This window comes from Lygodium microphyllum, chromosome 12 (genome assembly GCF_053477565.2).
Source record: "Lygodium microphyllum isolate KBCC chromosome 12, Lygodium_microphyllum_v1.1.10, whole genome shotgun sequence".
NCBI classification, from domain to species: domain Eukaryota; kingdom Viridiplantae; phylum Streptophyta; class Polypodiopsida; order Schizaeales; family Lygodiaceae; genus Lygodium; species Lygodium microphyllum.
Genome location: NC_141146.1, coordinates 136863645 through 136879413, shown reverse-complemented (window position 1 = coordinate 136879413; position 15769 = coordinate 136863645). Strand labels below are relative to the sequence as shown.

Sequence of the window (15769 nt, the reverse complement as noted above, 5' to 3'; positions counted from 1 at the left end):
CAAACTCACTGATCTGATTTTTTGGAATTAACCGTCATTCATGTTGCAAAGGTTTAGGACACAGTTGGTTGGAGTAGGATGGTGAATTATGTCCATGCCTATCATATTATTCGATCTCCATACAAAGTTGCCATGTCCAATGTGTGTTGAAACAGGGCTAAATTTCCATGCAGCTCTCCATCCTCAACAGACACTTTTTCTGCTAGGAACCTTGAATAAGTTGCAACACAATCTCCCATCTTTGAAACTGTCTGCATCTCTTACAACAAACTCATTAATCTGATTATCTTGAGTAAACAGTCATTCATGTTGCACAGCTTTAGCATGTGCCCTTGGTCAGAGCAGGATGCTGAATTGTGTGTCTATCATGATCCATGCCTATCATATTACTTGACCTGTATACAAAGTTGCAGTATCTTTCAAAACTCAACCAAATTCTTATTTGAACACACAGCCTGCCATACCTTCTGTGCTCACAAGTACAATCACCACCCTACACACCACACAGCCTGCCATACCTTATGTGCTCACAAGTACAATCACCATCCCACACACCCACCTTTTGGCCCCCCGGCCCTGCTTTTCACTTTTCAAGTGCATTGTACCTGACTGGCACAGGGTCTATAAAGGCGCCCCTACTCCAAAATAAGGCCACCCTAGGATGTGGAATGATGTTTGTATATGATGAGCCATGCATGTCATATTACTTGACCTCCATCATATAAAATTGCACAATGTTTGAAAATTCAACTATCCAATACTTAAGACTGGCTTACCCTCTGTCCCCTTGATCAGAAGTAGTTCCAATTCCATAATGTTATGTGATCTCAGGCAACCTTCCTATTTGTGGGGATGTACATTGTCTGCCCTGGATTTGGCAGAACGTATGGCCAAGGTTTTCCATGGCCTAATGCGTGTTGAAACAGGGCTAAATTGCCATGCAGCTCTCCGTGCTCAGCAGACAGTTCTCTTTTCTGCCAAGAGCCTCGAACAAGCTGCAACACAACGCTTCATCTTTGAAGCTGTCTGCATATGTGCATAATCAAACTCACTAATCTGATTTCTTCGAATTAACAGTCATTCATGTTGCAAAGGTTTTGCACGCAGTTGGTTGGAGCGGGATGGTGAATTATGCCCATGCCTATCATATATATATTTTTTTGCAAGTAAAATGTGGCTGATTATATTACTCAAAAAAACTGATTACAACGGAGTGCTCAAGCTCAACAGACTAGCTGGAGCTGATGCAAAGTCACCATTACATCATGTATACAAGGCCTCTCAAGGTGGTCTGGGAGGGATGGGGGCAAGAAGCCATTTGGGGGGGGGGGGGTATCGCCAAACGGGGCTGCCTGCCTGCATTATGAAAAACAGACCCTGGCCGCACCAAGTGCGCATCGAGTAACATCGGAGCTCCTGACGAGCCCTGGACTCGCCCTGCACCTGATCCCATTGGTCGCGGAGGGAGTGGATGATGGAGGTCTAGAGCTTTGCTGTCGCATGTGCTGAAAGTCTCTCTCCGTCGAAAGTCTCCTGACACCGCACTTTCTAGATATGCCATCTCGTAAGACTCCCTATGATCTCCCATATCTCCGAGCGGTCTGCTGTGGGCTCTAGTACCTAGCGGATGGGTAGAGCCTCCAAACCGACCACTGCGCAGAACCCTGCTTCGATAATGAATATCGTGTCTTGCATCCCGGCCTCATATAGAAGGTGATGGTCCTGGTTGATTGCTTGCCAACAGAATGCTCCCCATGAGATACATCCAAGGCTCGGTGCTATACGACAAAGGATGCGGCATGCTCCTCTCCATACGAGTTGCACCTCCTCACATGACCAAAGGCAGTGCTTTGGGGTTTCTAGAGGCTGCTGTGTGCAGCGCTTACAACCTTCCTCCTGCATCTCGATAAGCCAACTTTCCACTGCTAAGCCTCCATGTGCCACCAACCATAAGAAATACGACACCCTCCTCGACCTCCAGCTATCCCATAGGCGGCGCCAGAAGGTCCGTCGGAAGGGCTCCGTGATGCTATGCTCCTCCCAATGCCTGCTACGTGACGACACCCAGTCCATATCCTTCTGCATCAGTACATGTCTACCAATCCTGGCAGTGTACTTTAGGAACCTAGGTGGCTTCTTGGCGACCGTAGAGACCGGCCATAGCCACTCTCATGTCTACCAATCCTGGCAGTGTACTCTAGGAACCTAGGTGGCTTCTTGGCGACCGTAGAGACCGGCCATAGCCACTCTCTTGGATCCCAGTCCAGCTCATTAAGTGGTTTGCCCTCCCAGATTCAAAGGCGCCACTCCCTGAGCTCCTTCTAGAGAACAAAGTCCAGTTGCCATGTCTTTCCCTGCACCACCCGAATCCTCCTCCATGAGAGGGCGGCAATCTCCTCATCCTGCTTCCCTTTGTCGAGGGCCAGACGTCCCCCCTCCTAAACGGCAAAGAAAGTCCCCTGCAGGGCGCCGCCCACTCTACCTGCCACCTGAAGGGGGATGCCTGCTGGTGAAAACCTAGCTGCCCATACCTCCTTGGGCTCTATCGGTTCTCGTATCGAGGGAGCAAGCCACTCCGAAGGTATTGCTGCGTCTATCTCCCTTCTCCTCAATTCCACTTCTCTCTGGCAGCCTGATACTCGCTGCAACACCTCCTCATCGGCTATCCTGCACACCTCCCGCCATGTCCTGATGGTACGAGCCAGGCCGGCCTCCCACCCAGCCCATCGGATGTGGGGGCGCTCACCTATCTGTGCCCCTTCCTGATCTTTGACCTGGGGGTTCTAGATTATCGGCTGACGGTCTATCTCTTCCTGGTAGGTTGGGGGGACTCTGGATTAGGGCCTTACGAAGGCTCTGCCACACACGGAGTAAGCTGCGAAGGAAAGGTGATTTGGGGGGACTGATTTGGGCTGATGTGAAGATCCATCTCAAGGACGGCCTCTACTCACCGCCAAGCCTTGGTCTACAGTCCTGAAGGCCCTCCTGCAATAAGACCTTCCAGGTCTTCTCGCCTGGTGTAAGACCACGGACAACTAGCTTGCTCAAGAGGGCCATACTTTGATACTCTGGGTCTATGATCCCAAGCCCTCCCTCTGACCTATGTCGTATGATGGTTGCCCACGCTACCTTGGCCTTGGAATCCTTGGAACCATTAGACCCTGACCAAAGGAAATTCCACACTAGGTGGCGAAGTTGCACTACGCAAGATGAGGAGAAGCACCAACATGAGGCGATGTAATAGGCCGTCGCTAGGAGGACTTGGTTAACCACCGGGGCTCATCCGGCTAGTGAGAGGCGAGCTGTGCTCCGATAGGTCAGTTTCCTTCGAATAGAATCAAGGACAGGAAGAAACTATTGGGCAGGAGTGATGTGGAGTCCCATCTGGAACCCTAGGTACCGGACGGTCTGCCCTCTGCTCACCCATCTAAATCCTAGGTGGACGCCCCACTCCTTGCTAGAGTCTGGGTTTGTGAGGAAACCAACCGACTTTCGGCAGTTGATTTTCGCTCCTGTTGCAGAACAGAATACGTCAAGAGCTAGCCTCACTCTCTCTAGCATCAACTCATCGTCCTCTATGTAGAGGGCTGTATCATCTGCATACTCTGAGTCTAACAACTCAATCTTCTATCTCACTAGAAGTCTGAGGCCGCGTAATCCGCTCACACGTGACCTGAGTAAGTGAGACATCGCCTCTGCAAAGAGTAGAAACAGGTATGGAGCCAGGGGGGCAGCCCTATCGAACCAATCTCTCCAACCGAAACTCCTCCCCTTGCCTTCGGCTTATGAGAATCGTGCTGGTGGCCGATCTGTAAAGGGCGGAGACCCCACGAATCCACACCTCGGGGAATCCCAACCTCACCATGGTGCCCTCTAGGAAGTCCCAGCCCACCCTATCATAAGCTTTCTCGAAATCCAAGAGTAGTATGGCCAGTCTCTGGCCACTGTGCTGAGCCCACTTTGTTGCCTCAAAGAAGGTAAATACATTGTCAAGGATGCTCCTATCCTGGACAAAGGCTGTTTGTGTGTCATGGATGATATCTGGAAGCACTGGGCGTAGTGGCCTACCAATCATCTTTGCCAGTGCCTTTTAAGCCACTAACAATAAGGTGATCGGTCTCCACTGGGAAAGCTCCAACCGGTCTTCCCCTTTGGGGAGAAGATTGATAAGACTTGTCAAGAGACTCCTTGGCATTTGTCCTGAAGTGAAAATCTCCTGGAAGGCCATCAGTAGGGGGTCCTTCACCACTTCCTAGTAGGCAGTGAAGAAGGCCTTGGAGAGATCATCCTCTCCGGGCATTTCTGCTCATCCTGTGTATGGAAGGCCTCCTCTAGTTCCTTCTCTGTGAAGGGGGCTAGGAGGGAGCAACCCATCTCCTCTGTGACGAGGGACGGGGTGTGATCCCATACTTGCTGTCTACATCTCTGTCCTCTAGCTGAAGCCGTCTCCTGCTGGAAAAGGCACGTGTAATAGTCGGTGGCAATCTCCATCACCTCGTCTGGGCTAGAACGAGTCCTCCCATACTGATCCCGAAGGTTGCGTATCTGCTCTCCTGCAGTGCGAGGCTAGTGCACCTAGAAGAACTCCCTGCACATCGTGTCCCCCTTTCGCGCCCAGAAGGCTGTTGAGATTCTGAAAGAGAACTTTGAGTGCCTGTCCTCGAGGCCAGAAATGGCTGTTTTGGTATGCACCTCCTGTGCGTGGAGGGTGGGATCCCCTGGTGCCTCCCGTAATAATCTTTGCATGGCTGCTAGGTCCCACCGGAGTGCTCTCTCCTCCTCCCAGCTTTGCTGCCTGGCCTCTATCGCTGCCTCTCGGCAGATTCTGCTCGACTCTGCTAGGACCTCTGCAACCTCCTCTGCTATTCGGTCCCTCTTGCCCCACTCTCCGGTCCAAATATGCTCTATCTGTCTCGTCACCTCCTCCCTCCTATAGATCGAGTCAGGTATCTGATAGGATCGTGTGTCTAGGGCGGATACTGGGGGGTCAAGTGTCAGGAGAACCGGGCAATGATCGAACAACGTGGTGTCAGCCAATTGCTCAATCTGGCCTCCACGAGAGCCTCCCCACTCTCCCACATAAAACTTGTCCAACCGCTCCAGCAAGACTCCACCTAGCCGCCTATATCCCCAAGACAAGTCCAACGACCTCTCCCTCCTGTGGAAGGCAAGGTCTCTCCAGGCATCGCGTGCTCCGATTGGCAGCAAAAAAACCTCCCATGCCACTTGCTCCTCCCCAGCCATGCCCTGGTAGTTTCTGCCTCTTCCCTGCTGGTTCTCCAAAACCTCCAGGTTGTTGAAGTCTCCTCCAACGATCCAGGAGTCCACCTTTGGGAGTCCATCCGCGATCTCCACCCAAAACCTGCTGCATACCATCACCTCCGTAGGGGCATAGACATTGGAAACTCCAAGGTACGAGTCCCCAATATCCAATCTAACCCATAGAACTCTCCCTGCCACTATTGTCCCGTGGTCTCGTACACATGCGGTGAGACTTGGGCCAATAGAGGTGCATATGCCTCCACTCTTGCCGTGGGCACCTATGGCGTGCTCCTAGTAAGTGTGCGAGCTGCCCGGAAGCACCTTTCCTACCCGCTGGGCCTGGGTGGGGATGAGCTTGTGCTCCTGTAGAAGCAAGATGTTGATCCATCCGGCCAGGGCAGGCTGCAGCTCCTGCCGAACAATCAACTTCTTGGAACCACGTGCCCCACTGTAGTGGAGGCTATTCACATTTCTAGGATGCTAGGTGTAAACTCATGGGGAAACCTGTGACTGACCGAACAAGCATCTGTTCGGTGTGGAGGTTGTTGATGAGGAGGAGAAACTGTGAGGCATGCAAGTACACTTTGCCGCCGGTCTAGACGGCGAACTCCAGTCCCCCATGGTGGCCCTCGGCTGGACCATAGGGGTGATAGATGCGTCAGGTGGTACTATCAATGCATCTATCAGCCATGCTGAGAGTTGTGACCCGCTTGTGCCAGGGGCCACTCGATCACGTCCCTCGGAGCTCTCCATTGTGGAGGGGCTCGAAAGATAATGCTCAAGTGTGGGACCTCGGCACCAGCCCACTAGTTAATGTCCATCATGCATCCAAGCCACTGCTGTGCAAACAATGCTAATCCTTCATCCCTCATCCACTGGAAGATTTGATCCGCCACTTGACTCTTCAACTCCTCCTCTATTTGTGTAGTTGTCCACTCCCCTGAGTGAGAGGACTGAAGAAAAAAGGCGCAGTTTGGTCCATCCGGTGGTGCTAGTAGATGGACCTTGCCCCTTCTTGACTTACGAACCACGAAGATCCCCACCTCTAGAGATAGTGGGAACTCTCCACGCTCCGCAACTCTTAGGTAGGACCATGGGCCACTGCGGAAGAACTCTTGTGGCAATAGCTGTGCCAGTCTCGGGAAGGTGCGACGGGCGGTAGGGGCGGATGAGCTGGTGGTTGTATGGGAGGGGGAGGACTGCTAGTGCGAGGAGAAAGGTGTGTGTGGCTCATCACCTCTTGTGGGAGGATGGGGGGTGGGTATGGGGGGGACCACCTGAATCGGGTGCGGATCAGGGGGAGTGCTCGGTAGGGGAGGTGGTGGGGGGGAAGAGGATCGAGGGATGGTGGGATGGACAGGGATGCATGGTGGGTGTGGGGGGGGGGATTGGTGGCCCTGGAAAGGGGGGCTGTGGGCCAGGGTCAGTGGGGGGGGGGGCATGGGATGTGGGTGTGGGGGCTATGGGAACTCAGGCGAGGTAGTCTGTGGCGCGGGTGGTGGATGTGGGGGGCTGCAGTCCTGCCAGGTGGGACGGGCAGGGGGGCTGTGGAGTGTTGTGCCGAAGGGGGTGTCGCTCGCCCACCTACTCCCTGCGTCGCTCCCCCCTACCGTCTCCCTCTCTGTCGTCTTTGTACTCGTGTGAAGCCGTCCGCATCCACCTGTGGGCCTGTCGGCGGAGCCACCCTAGCGCTGAAGCACGTGCACTCTGCTGCCTGGTGCCCAAAGTCATGGCAGCGCAGGCACTACCCTGACTGCCTAGTCACAATGACCTGCTGCCTAAAGGAGTGTCCGCCTGCCTCAATCTCTAGGAACTATGGGATATTCTTAACCTCTTTCACTGCCACCCGTACCTTTGGGACTCCTGCGGCTGTCATTGCGTCCACGTAAGATGCGGGAAGGACTGTGCTGAAGAGTCGTCCAAAGTCTTCCACCAATTGGCGATACTCTATCGCTAGGTCGGGAAGGAGAAGGGTGACCGGGTGCCGAAGAAACTTGTTGTGGAGTGCAAATGCCTCCACAGTGAAGCCACTGTTCCCAATGGATCACGTATATGACCCCCTTTGTGGACGCATAGGGTGAGCTGGCAAGTAACTCATGAGCTGCATCTGCTGAGCTAAGCCGAAACGTGAAGATCCCTTGGCCCATTAGAACCGCCTCCACGATTTGCATTGCGCCGATGCGCAGTGTGGAGTGAAGCCAATCTCGAAGCTAGGCCCTGGCTGGGGAATGTCCTACTACCTGACCATAAATCGCTGTTTCCTTTAGCTCCAGCTCTTTAGCCCGGACAGCTAAGAGCTACTCCTCAGAGAGGACGATGCGCAAGGTGTTTGACTGGGGGGCACTCGCTGAGTGCGTCGGTGTCTGACCAGAGGTTTCCATTGCGCATCCCTTCTGAAAAGCTACCTGTCACGTTGCGGTGCTGCGTGAGGGGGAAAGTTGCTGCGGATGGAGGGAGCAACTGGAGGGTGGGGGGGGGGTGGGACAATGGCGAGGGGGGGGGGGGGGAGTTGCTGTTTTGGTGGTGGGGGAGGTGTTGGATGCCACGGATGTCGGGTTACGATAGGTACCGCGCGAGGGGGTGGTACGTCTACCGGACGCAGCTGAGATTGCGGGGGAAAGGTAGTGTGCTGGGGGGGGGGCAGGCAGCGCGGGGAAAATAGCAGCGTCGTGGGGGAGGGGGATGGCGGGGGGGCGGTGTGTCCCAGGATGACGGGCAGGGGCTGGCGCGAGCTGTCAGGGTGGGGGCAAGCAGTCGGGGGTGGCGCGTCAGACGGAGTGGGTGTGCCAGACAGGGCCAGGGGGAGGGGCAAATCAGCGTGGGAGGCAAGCAAACGTGCTGGCGCGATCAGTCGTCGGGGCGGGCGTGAACAGTCGGGGCGGGGGGCAGCAGTGCTTTGTGACGGGACAGGAGTTTTTCTTCCTGCGGCAGGCATGCCTATCATATTACTCGATCTCCGTACAAAGTTGCCATGTCCAATGTGTGTTGAAACAGGGCTAAATTTCCATGCAGCTCTCCATCCTCAACAGACACTTTTTCTGCTAGGAGCCTATCATATTACTTGACCTGTATACAAAGTTGACCTGTATGCAGGATACTGAATTGTGTGTCTATGATGGTCCATGCCTATCATATTACTTGACCTGTATACAAAGTTGCACTATCTTTGAAAACTCAACCAAATTCTTATTTGAACACATAGCCTGTCACACCTTCTGTTCTCACAAGTACAATCACCACCCCACACACCCACCTTTTGGCTCCCTGGCACCCCTTTTCACTTTTCGAGTGCTTCATACCTGACTGGCACAGGGTCTATAATGGCACCTCTACTCCAAAATAAGGCCACCCTAAGATGTGGAATGATGTGTCTATGATTGGCCATGCATGTTGTATTACTTGCCCTTCATCGTACAAAGTTGCACAATGTTTGAAAATTCAACTATCCAATATTAAGACTTGCTCCCCCTCTGTCCCAGTTGACCAGAAGTAGTTTCAATTCCATAATGTTGGTATGTAATCACAGGGAACCTTCCTATTTGTGGGTGTGTACATTGTCTGCCCTGGATTTGGCAGAACGTGTGGCCAAGGTTTTCCATGGCCGAATGCGTGTTGAAACAGGGCTAAATTTCCATGCAGCTCTCTGTGCTCAGCAGACACTTCTCTTTTCTGTTAAGAGCCTCGAGCAAGCTGCAACACAATCCTTCATCTTTGAAGCTGTGTGCATATCTGCACAATCAAACTCATTAATCTGATGGTTTTGAATTAACAGTCGTTCATATTGCAAAGCTTTAGCATGCAGTCAGTCGGAGCAGGGTGCTGAATGACGTCCATACCTATCATATTACTCGACCTGCGTACAAAGTTGCCATGGTCAATGTGTGTTGAAATAGGGCTGAATTTCCATGCAGCTCTCCATGCTCAACAGATACTTATTTCTGCTAGGAGCCTTGAACAAGTTGCAACACAATCCGGCATGTTTGAAGCTGTCTGCATATCTGTACAACAAACTCATTAGTCTGATTTTCTTATCAACCAAATTCTAATTTGAACACATAGCCTACCACACACCCACCTGCAGGACTTGGTCAAAGCACTGAGGGCCAAATCCTGAAAATAGGCAATTCTCTTTGTCTTGTAGTGGCAGTAGAAGCTCGACACAATCTGATCTGTGTGGAAATCAATGCTGCTGACATGTCATTGGTGGTCTATGTAAGCCTCCAACAAACATGAGCCAACTTCAATAAAAAGGCATGGTCCACACTTTGGGAGGCTGCTTTCAAAGTACTTCGGACCAAGTTAGAAAATACCAATTAGTGTTAGTTTACAAACTGCATCATAAGTCTGTAGTTGCTATTGTAGCAGCTCGATCACTCTTGCCAGCCTGTGTGCCCAGGTAGCCCTTTGCAATCTTTACTATACTTTCTGGTACATATACCTAGTGCTTTGTATTGTTTGGCAATCTTGTTAACTGCATCCCTCTTAGGTAAAGATGTTGTATCATGTGAAAATCCATACAAGCATATGTTAAGGGTTTGCATTGCCCTAGAGCGATATCAAGACGATGACCTTTTCTTGCAAACCATTGAGGATATCACTGGATAGGATTTGTAAAGTTTGCTGTGTGGGCCTCTTTGCTTCCATACCATTGAGGATAACATTGGATGGGACTTGCAAAGTTTGCCATGTGGGACTCTTTGCTGTGAGCACATGTTCATTAGGTACTTGTTATAGTCTCTGTACACATGCTACACTCTTTTTCTTTTGATTTCCAAGCTTTCTTTCAATGTTTGATTTAACATTTTCTACGCATCTTCCATATGCTGTTTGGACATGTTTGAGCTTAGCACTGCTTATGAAGCTTTCTAGCCTATCTTTCTTGCTTGTAAACTCAGAACGTGAGGTGATGGTACGTGCTAGCACTGATGGTGGTTGATGCCCTCTTCTTAACAATTATCTACCTTCAGCTTTATAAAAGATAGATTCCCAAGGGGATGGGAATCAAAATGATGTGGTATGCTTGTGTCTCCAAATTTAGATAAACTGCCATATTTGGCCAGATAAATTCCCTAGGTTTGCTAGATCTTCGGAGAACTTTAGACCAGATAGGGGTGTCCATACAGTAAGCTGATGCTATGTTGATGTGGTGCACGCAGCTGGCAATGTCTTTCTGGAGAAGCCAACGTGGCTCTCTGTGGTGCATGGTCTGCATTCATCTAATCTTTAGCAGTCCATGTGTTGAACCTTGGCCCAAGACGACAGCATCCCAATAATGTGGTAACAGTCCTGTTTTAATTGATGGTGCTTTTATGCTGCCTAGTGTGCGTGAAGAGAGATACTGAGGATTGATTTCATCTTCCTCATTGCTTGCTTGCATTTGGGGTCTACTTGTTCACCATTGTGTTAAGGGAATCTTCACTCCCTTGCTACTCTTTCTACTCAAGGTAATAGTACAAGTCATTTTTTACTTCATTCCTTGTATTCCTATGAGTGCCCTTTTTTCAGGGAGATTCACTTTGTTTGCCTAACACAACTTATGAGTTGGTTGAGTGCCATGGTACTCACTTGTGTTCTATAGTTGAGGATATAGGATTGCTGTAGTCTCTGGAGGAGTCTGTTTCTTTAGACATGTGGCAAGTTGGCAGTCATGCATGTGCTCTATAGTTGAGGATATAGGATTGCTGCAGTCTCCGGAGGAGTCTGTTTCTTTAGACATGTGGCAAGTTGGCAGTCATGCATGTGAGTGAAGAGACGAGATTGGTGTGACATCTGAAGATGATGAATGAAGAAAGTCAAAAGACGTCTTGTTGATCCCATGATGGCATTGTGGTCACCCTTGTCCTTGAAGTAAGAGACTACATGGAGGTGTGCGTCTTGTTCATGGGTCCACTTTGTGGCTCAAGAGAACAGCTCTTCTCTGTTGTGATGAAGTTGCATCACTCTTACCTGCATTTTGGCCTATAGGATGCTATGTTTTACTGCAGGATGCAGAGTGGGGCAGTTGTTATACAGCGAATTCTTCTCTGCAGATGGAAGCATGACACAAGTTGCAAGACGAGAGTTTTCCTCACCAAGTTCCTGGATTAGAGGACAGGCTCAACAATGGTTCTTTTTCTGATACTTCTTCATGTTTTTGTAGACTTAAGATATTTGTTCACTGAGCTTACTTGTTCTGGCATAGTTCTAGACCTCTATTGGGACGAGAGTTTGTATATAGAAAATCTTGGGTGTACGGTCATTTCCAGTTAAAATCTTTGGACTGCCTGTGTGTCTTGCTTCAAGTTTATGATGGAATATGTCATACATGACGTCTTTATGTGGTCTTCCATGAGGGGACTTGGAGGGCATGATCAGGCTCCAATAGATGAATCTACTTGTTACAACAAGCTATCCATGGGGCTTGTGTGGCTGCAGGTGGTGTGGCAGTGGCTACCTTATTACCTCAATTTCACAAAGGGATTGTGGCATTGGACTTCTATTGCAGGGCAACTACTGAGGTGAATCCAGTTGCACCTTTTGCCTGTAAAGGAGTATGTGCAGCCACATTCATGCATTTGCACTTGTAGGTTCTTAATGTTGATAGAGGGAGCCTTTAATAAGAGTGTGGGAGCTAGTGCTCTACCCTTGGTAGTGGGTTACCGTTACGCACTTTTTTGTTTTGTGTTTCAGTTTATATGCATTGTCTCTTGCATTCCTGCACTGCATATTGCACTTCTAACAATAGCATAACGGAAGGCACTTAGTGGGCATTGTTGTTTTGAATGATTTTCTGTGACCCAAGTGGAGGATACTTTATCACCCAAATGCCTCTGGCATTGTCCTAGTATATCCCATCACATGGTTTAGGCAGTGAGCCAAGTATAAGCTCAACAGTTGAGATTCAAATAGACAGTATCAAGTGCTTTCAAGATGCACATTCAATCCTCTCTCTCCCCCCTTCTCTCACTATATTTCATTCATCCCCTCTTTGGCACCCCCCAGCAATTGGAAGTGAAACCTTAAGGCACATGCTGAGCCATATGAGTAAGGCTGCTCTAGTGCTATAAAGGTTTGTAGTCTCCATGGCTTTTCTTCAAGCTCAGTTGTTTTTCGAAAAAATCAAATCAAATGGTTTTAGCAGGTTAGGTGGAAATGTTAATTGCCCTCGAGATGTAGCAAAATGTTTTTAAAGTGTGTTATATATTTTGCTTTTGAAATGTGTAATATTATTCCACACATCAAAGAGCTGGATCCTTGAGGTGTGTTATGTAACTATCAGGGTTTCGAGTTTTTTGGAGGATTTTAAGACATAGTCTTGAAGTGTCAAAATGATTGTGGCTGTGATATGTTTTTTTTTCTTGCTGGTGTATCAAATTGTTTGCAAAAGTTTGTGTTTGTAAGGGATTATTCTGATCCTCTAGTGAGTATGGAGATATGTACTAAATCTCAGATGGAAAATTTTGGTGACAGCTGGAGAAAGTTACGGTTGTTTTCCCAATGCGGTTTAAGGATAACAACGATAGTGTCCTTGCTACTTCTTTTCTTCAGGTGCGCTGTCTATTCCAGAAGACATTAAGGTTTGTACCTGCATTTTCCATCTTTATAGGTACTAATGCTTGCAGGCTTGCTGTTGATTCTGATATTTTCCATGCAGTCATCAGTGGGATTTTAGTGTGTCATGTTAACCTACATCATGCTGTCAAGTATGTTTATCATGTAGGATAGAATGCTGCAGGCTCTCAAGGATATCTAGAGGAAAATATTTTCCAGGGCAGCAAGCAGTAAGACAGAATAAGTTATAAGAAAGGTGAAAGAGAGACGTCAAAGTACTATGTAGCGTCAAAGTGTGCAATTCCCTGTTTGTTTCTTTACATGACAATCAAAGCTTATGACATTTTCAAGTTTTAGTCTGAGCAGCATAATCATGTAAACCCAAGGCATATCTACCACCTCTGTGTGTGAACACACCTCAGCATGTATTAGCATGTGAACGCACCTTAGTGTGTGTAAGTTTAGGGTTAGGGTTTGGGGGGATTCCTAGGCCATAAAATCAACCCCTAGCTTTGTAGTTTCAGAATAACACATATCTATCACATCAATCTATCAGTTTGTTGTGTACCTCTGCAAGATCTCTCTCTCTCTCTCTCTCTGTGCCATGGAGTTCCATCTGCCTTAGGTGCTGGTCTTCATTTGAGAGTGGAGAGCTCCACCATCCAACACCGCTGTTGCCATCCAGCTCCTCTCCTAGCTAGTTTACACCACCTCTGCTGGTCTAACATGCCCAACTTAGCCAGAGCTGCGGCTTACGATGCTGCATTCTGCTGCTCAGCGTGCATGTGCCTAGACCTTTCTATCACATATTAGATTATTGTGTGGGGCACTCTACCCAAATTTTAACTCAAAAGGAAATTCCCTTCCTTTCAGGATTTTCTTTCTTGAAGATTCTTCAATGAGTTATCTATTTTAGGGGCATTTGTAACCAGTTTCCATGGCCTTTGTGTTGAGTTCGAGATCCACACTCAAGTTTTGGGGCTTGGTCATGGGTATCACGTCTTTGAGCCATGCTGGCTTTGGCTCAACTTGTGAGCCATGCACATGTACCTCTGCACCATACCCTACTTTGGGTCTGTGAGCTTGTCAGTAGAACATGCCATGTTCTAGCTACAATTGCAAATGTCTTCCTATTTCGTATAACTCCTTTGTAGAATCAATTGTATGGGATTAGGCACTGCCTCTATTGAGGTAAGACCTTCCCATGTCTTCTTTTCTTACGCTTTGTGTCATGGATTCAGTGACCCATGACCCAAAGGGGGTTTGTCAATTATCTATCACCTCTATGTGTGAATACAACTCAATGTGTGTGTGTGTGAACACACCTTTGTGTGTGAGTTTAGGGTCAGGGTTTGGGGGAATCCCTAGGCTATAAAATAAACCCCTAGATTTGTACTTCCACTATCACATATCTATCGGTTTGTTGTCTACTTGCAAGAGTTCTCTTCGCCCCCCCGGCTCCGGAAAAAAGAAGAAGAAAAAAAAAACCCAAAACTCTAATCTTGAGTGCCCGAAGAGGGCCAACCTTCAACGGTGCAGGCTTCTTGCTTTGTACAATGAACCTAGCTCACTAGGAGCCTCTTCCACATCACCAGCTCCCCTCCACTTCTTGAACTGCTGGGCCTTAGTATCAGACCCAAGCGGGGAGAAAGAACCCCTTGGGGACTGTTCACACAACTTCCCCTCTAGGTCTGAGCAACACAAATGGAGAAAAGGAAGACCTTTGCTGCAGCACTCAGTCTCTTGACACTTGTGGTCCCCCTACCAACAACAAAGCTTGTGCCACGGGAGTCCTACCTATTGGAGGAGAACACATTGAACAATTGCAGGAACAGCTACAAAGCATGAAGAAGGAACAAAAGAAAACGAAGAAATAGCCCATGACACAGTCGTTACAAGTAGAATTGACCAGCCAGATACAAAAAATGAATTCATGTGATTCAACACATTTTTTGCAAATAGGTTATATCAGTAATCAAGGGGAATGAGAGGATCGAAGGTAATAAGAGAGAGATAAGGATTGGTGGTCTCCCCTTGGGATGGGATAGGGAGAATCTTGCTCTAGAGGTGGAACAAGATTTCATCCTAGAAACAAATATCTACTAGTCTACTAGCATAATTAAGCAAGGTTGTCCCTTTCGTAGATTCGAGAGAGCCCATCAACATTATTCCAAAAGGCACTCAAGCAAAGTTCAGCTACATGGATATGACTGGGAAAATAGTGTTGATGAAGCAAACTGAGTCCCTACAAGGGACAAAAGTGTGGATAGTAGAGGAGTTGACACCACTTCAGCTCAAAAATCGACCAATAGAATTAGCCAAAGTCAGAGAGGCATGAAGAAATGTAAGTGGGCAGTGTATTGAGGAGGAAAAGCATTCATCAAGGTGTCCCGCACCCTAGATCACTAGAAGTTAATGTAGCTTCTAGTGGAATTTAGCTACCCTCTATATCTGTAATGGAACCCAATATTGTAATTAAATCTCTCATGAGTCATAAGAGCTCAAAGTTTATTTCTTTTTCTTTCTTTATGTTCTTGTATGGCATCGATACCCAGAGTGGATGTAATGAATTATTTGATTTGTCCTATAGGTCTACTTTGTCCTCCAAAGGATGAGGTCTCTCTCTCTCTCTCTCTCTCTTTGTGCATGGAGTTTCTTTTACCTTAGATGCAAGTCTTCATTCGAGCTCTGTTACCCAACATTCCCTAGCTCCTTATGCCAAGTAGCCTTTAATGCTTGTTCCTAACACATTCTTATTAAACATTCCCATTATCCTATGCAAATTCTAGATTATAACCTTGGGGTGTATGTCCTCTAGTATCAAAGTTGTGACTTGTAAAGACTAAAATGGAGCCCAATGCTTAATGCCTAGAGTAGGGTCGTATATTGTAGGCATACTTGTATCTTGTTCATGTTATGGTAAATAATCATTTGAAACACTATGGATCTAATCCTTCACTTTGCAAGGGCAACACCT

The 15769-nt window shown here is 48.4% G+C and overlaps 1 protein-coding gene and 2 non-coding genes across 7 annotated transcripts in view; all 3 read left to right on the top strand.

Moving 5' to 3' along the window:
* Positions 1–15769, top strand: part of DIS2 (Arp2/3 complex, 34 kD subunit p34-Arc) — a 90455-nt gene that overhangs the window by 42430 nt on the left and 32256 nt on the right. For all 5 annotated transcript variants that reach the window (XM_087690132.1, XM_087690133.1, XM_087690131.1 and 2 more), the window contains one exon: positions 12712–12789. In XM_087690132.1, the coding sequence (XP_087546258.1) occupies positions 12712–12789 (78 nt within the window). The remainder of the gene's footprint in view (positions 1–12711; positions 12790–15769) is intronic.
* On the top strand, positions 881–1005 carry LOC148028330 (small nucleolar RNA snoR86). The gene has a single exon (XR_015692735.1). It is a non-coding gene; the product is annotated as a small nucleolar RNA snoR86 (small nucleolar RNA).
* LOC148028329 (small nucleolar RNA snoR86) lies at positions 8838–8962 on the top strand. The gene has a single exon (XR_015692737.1). It is a non-coding gene; the product is annotated as a small nucleolar RNA snoR86 (small nucleolar RNA).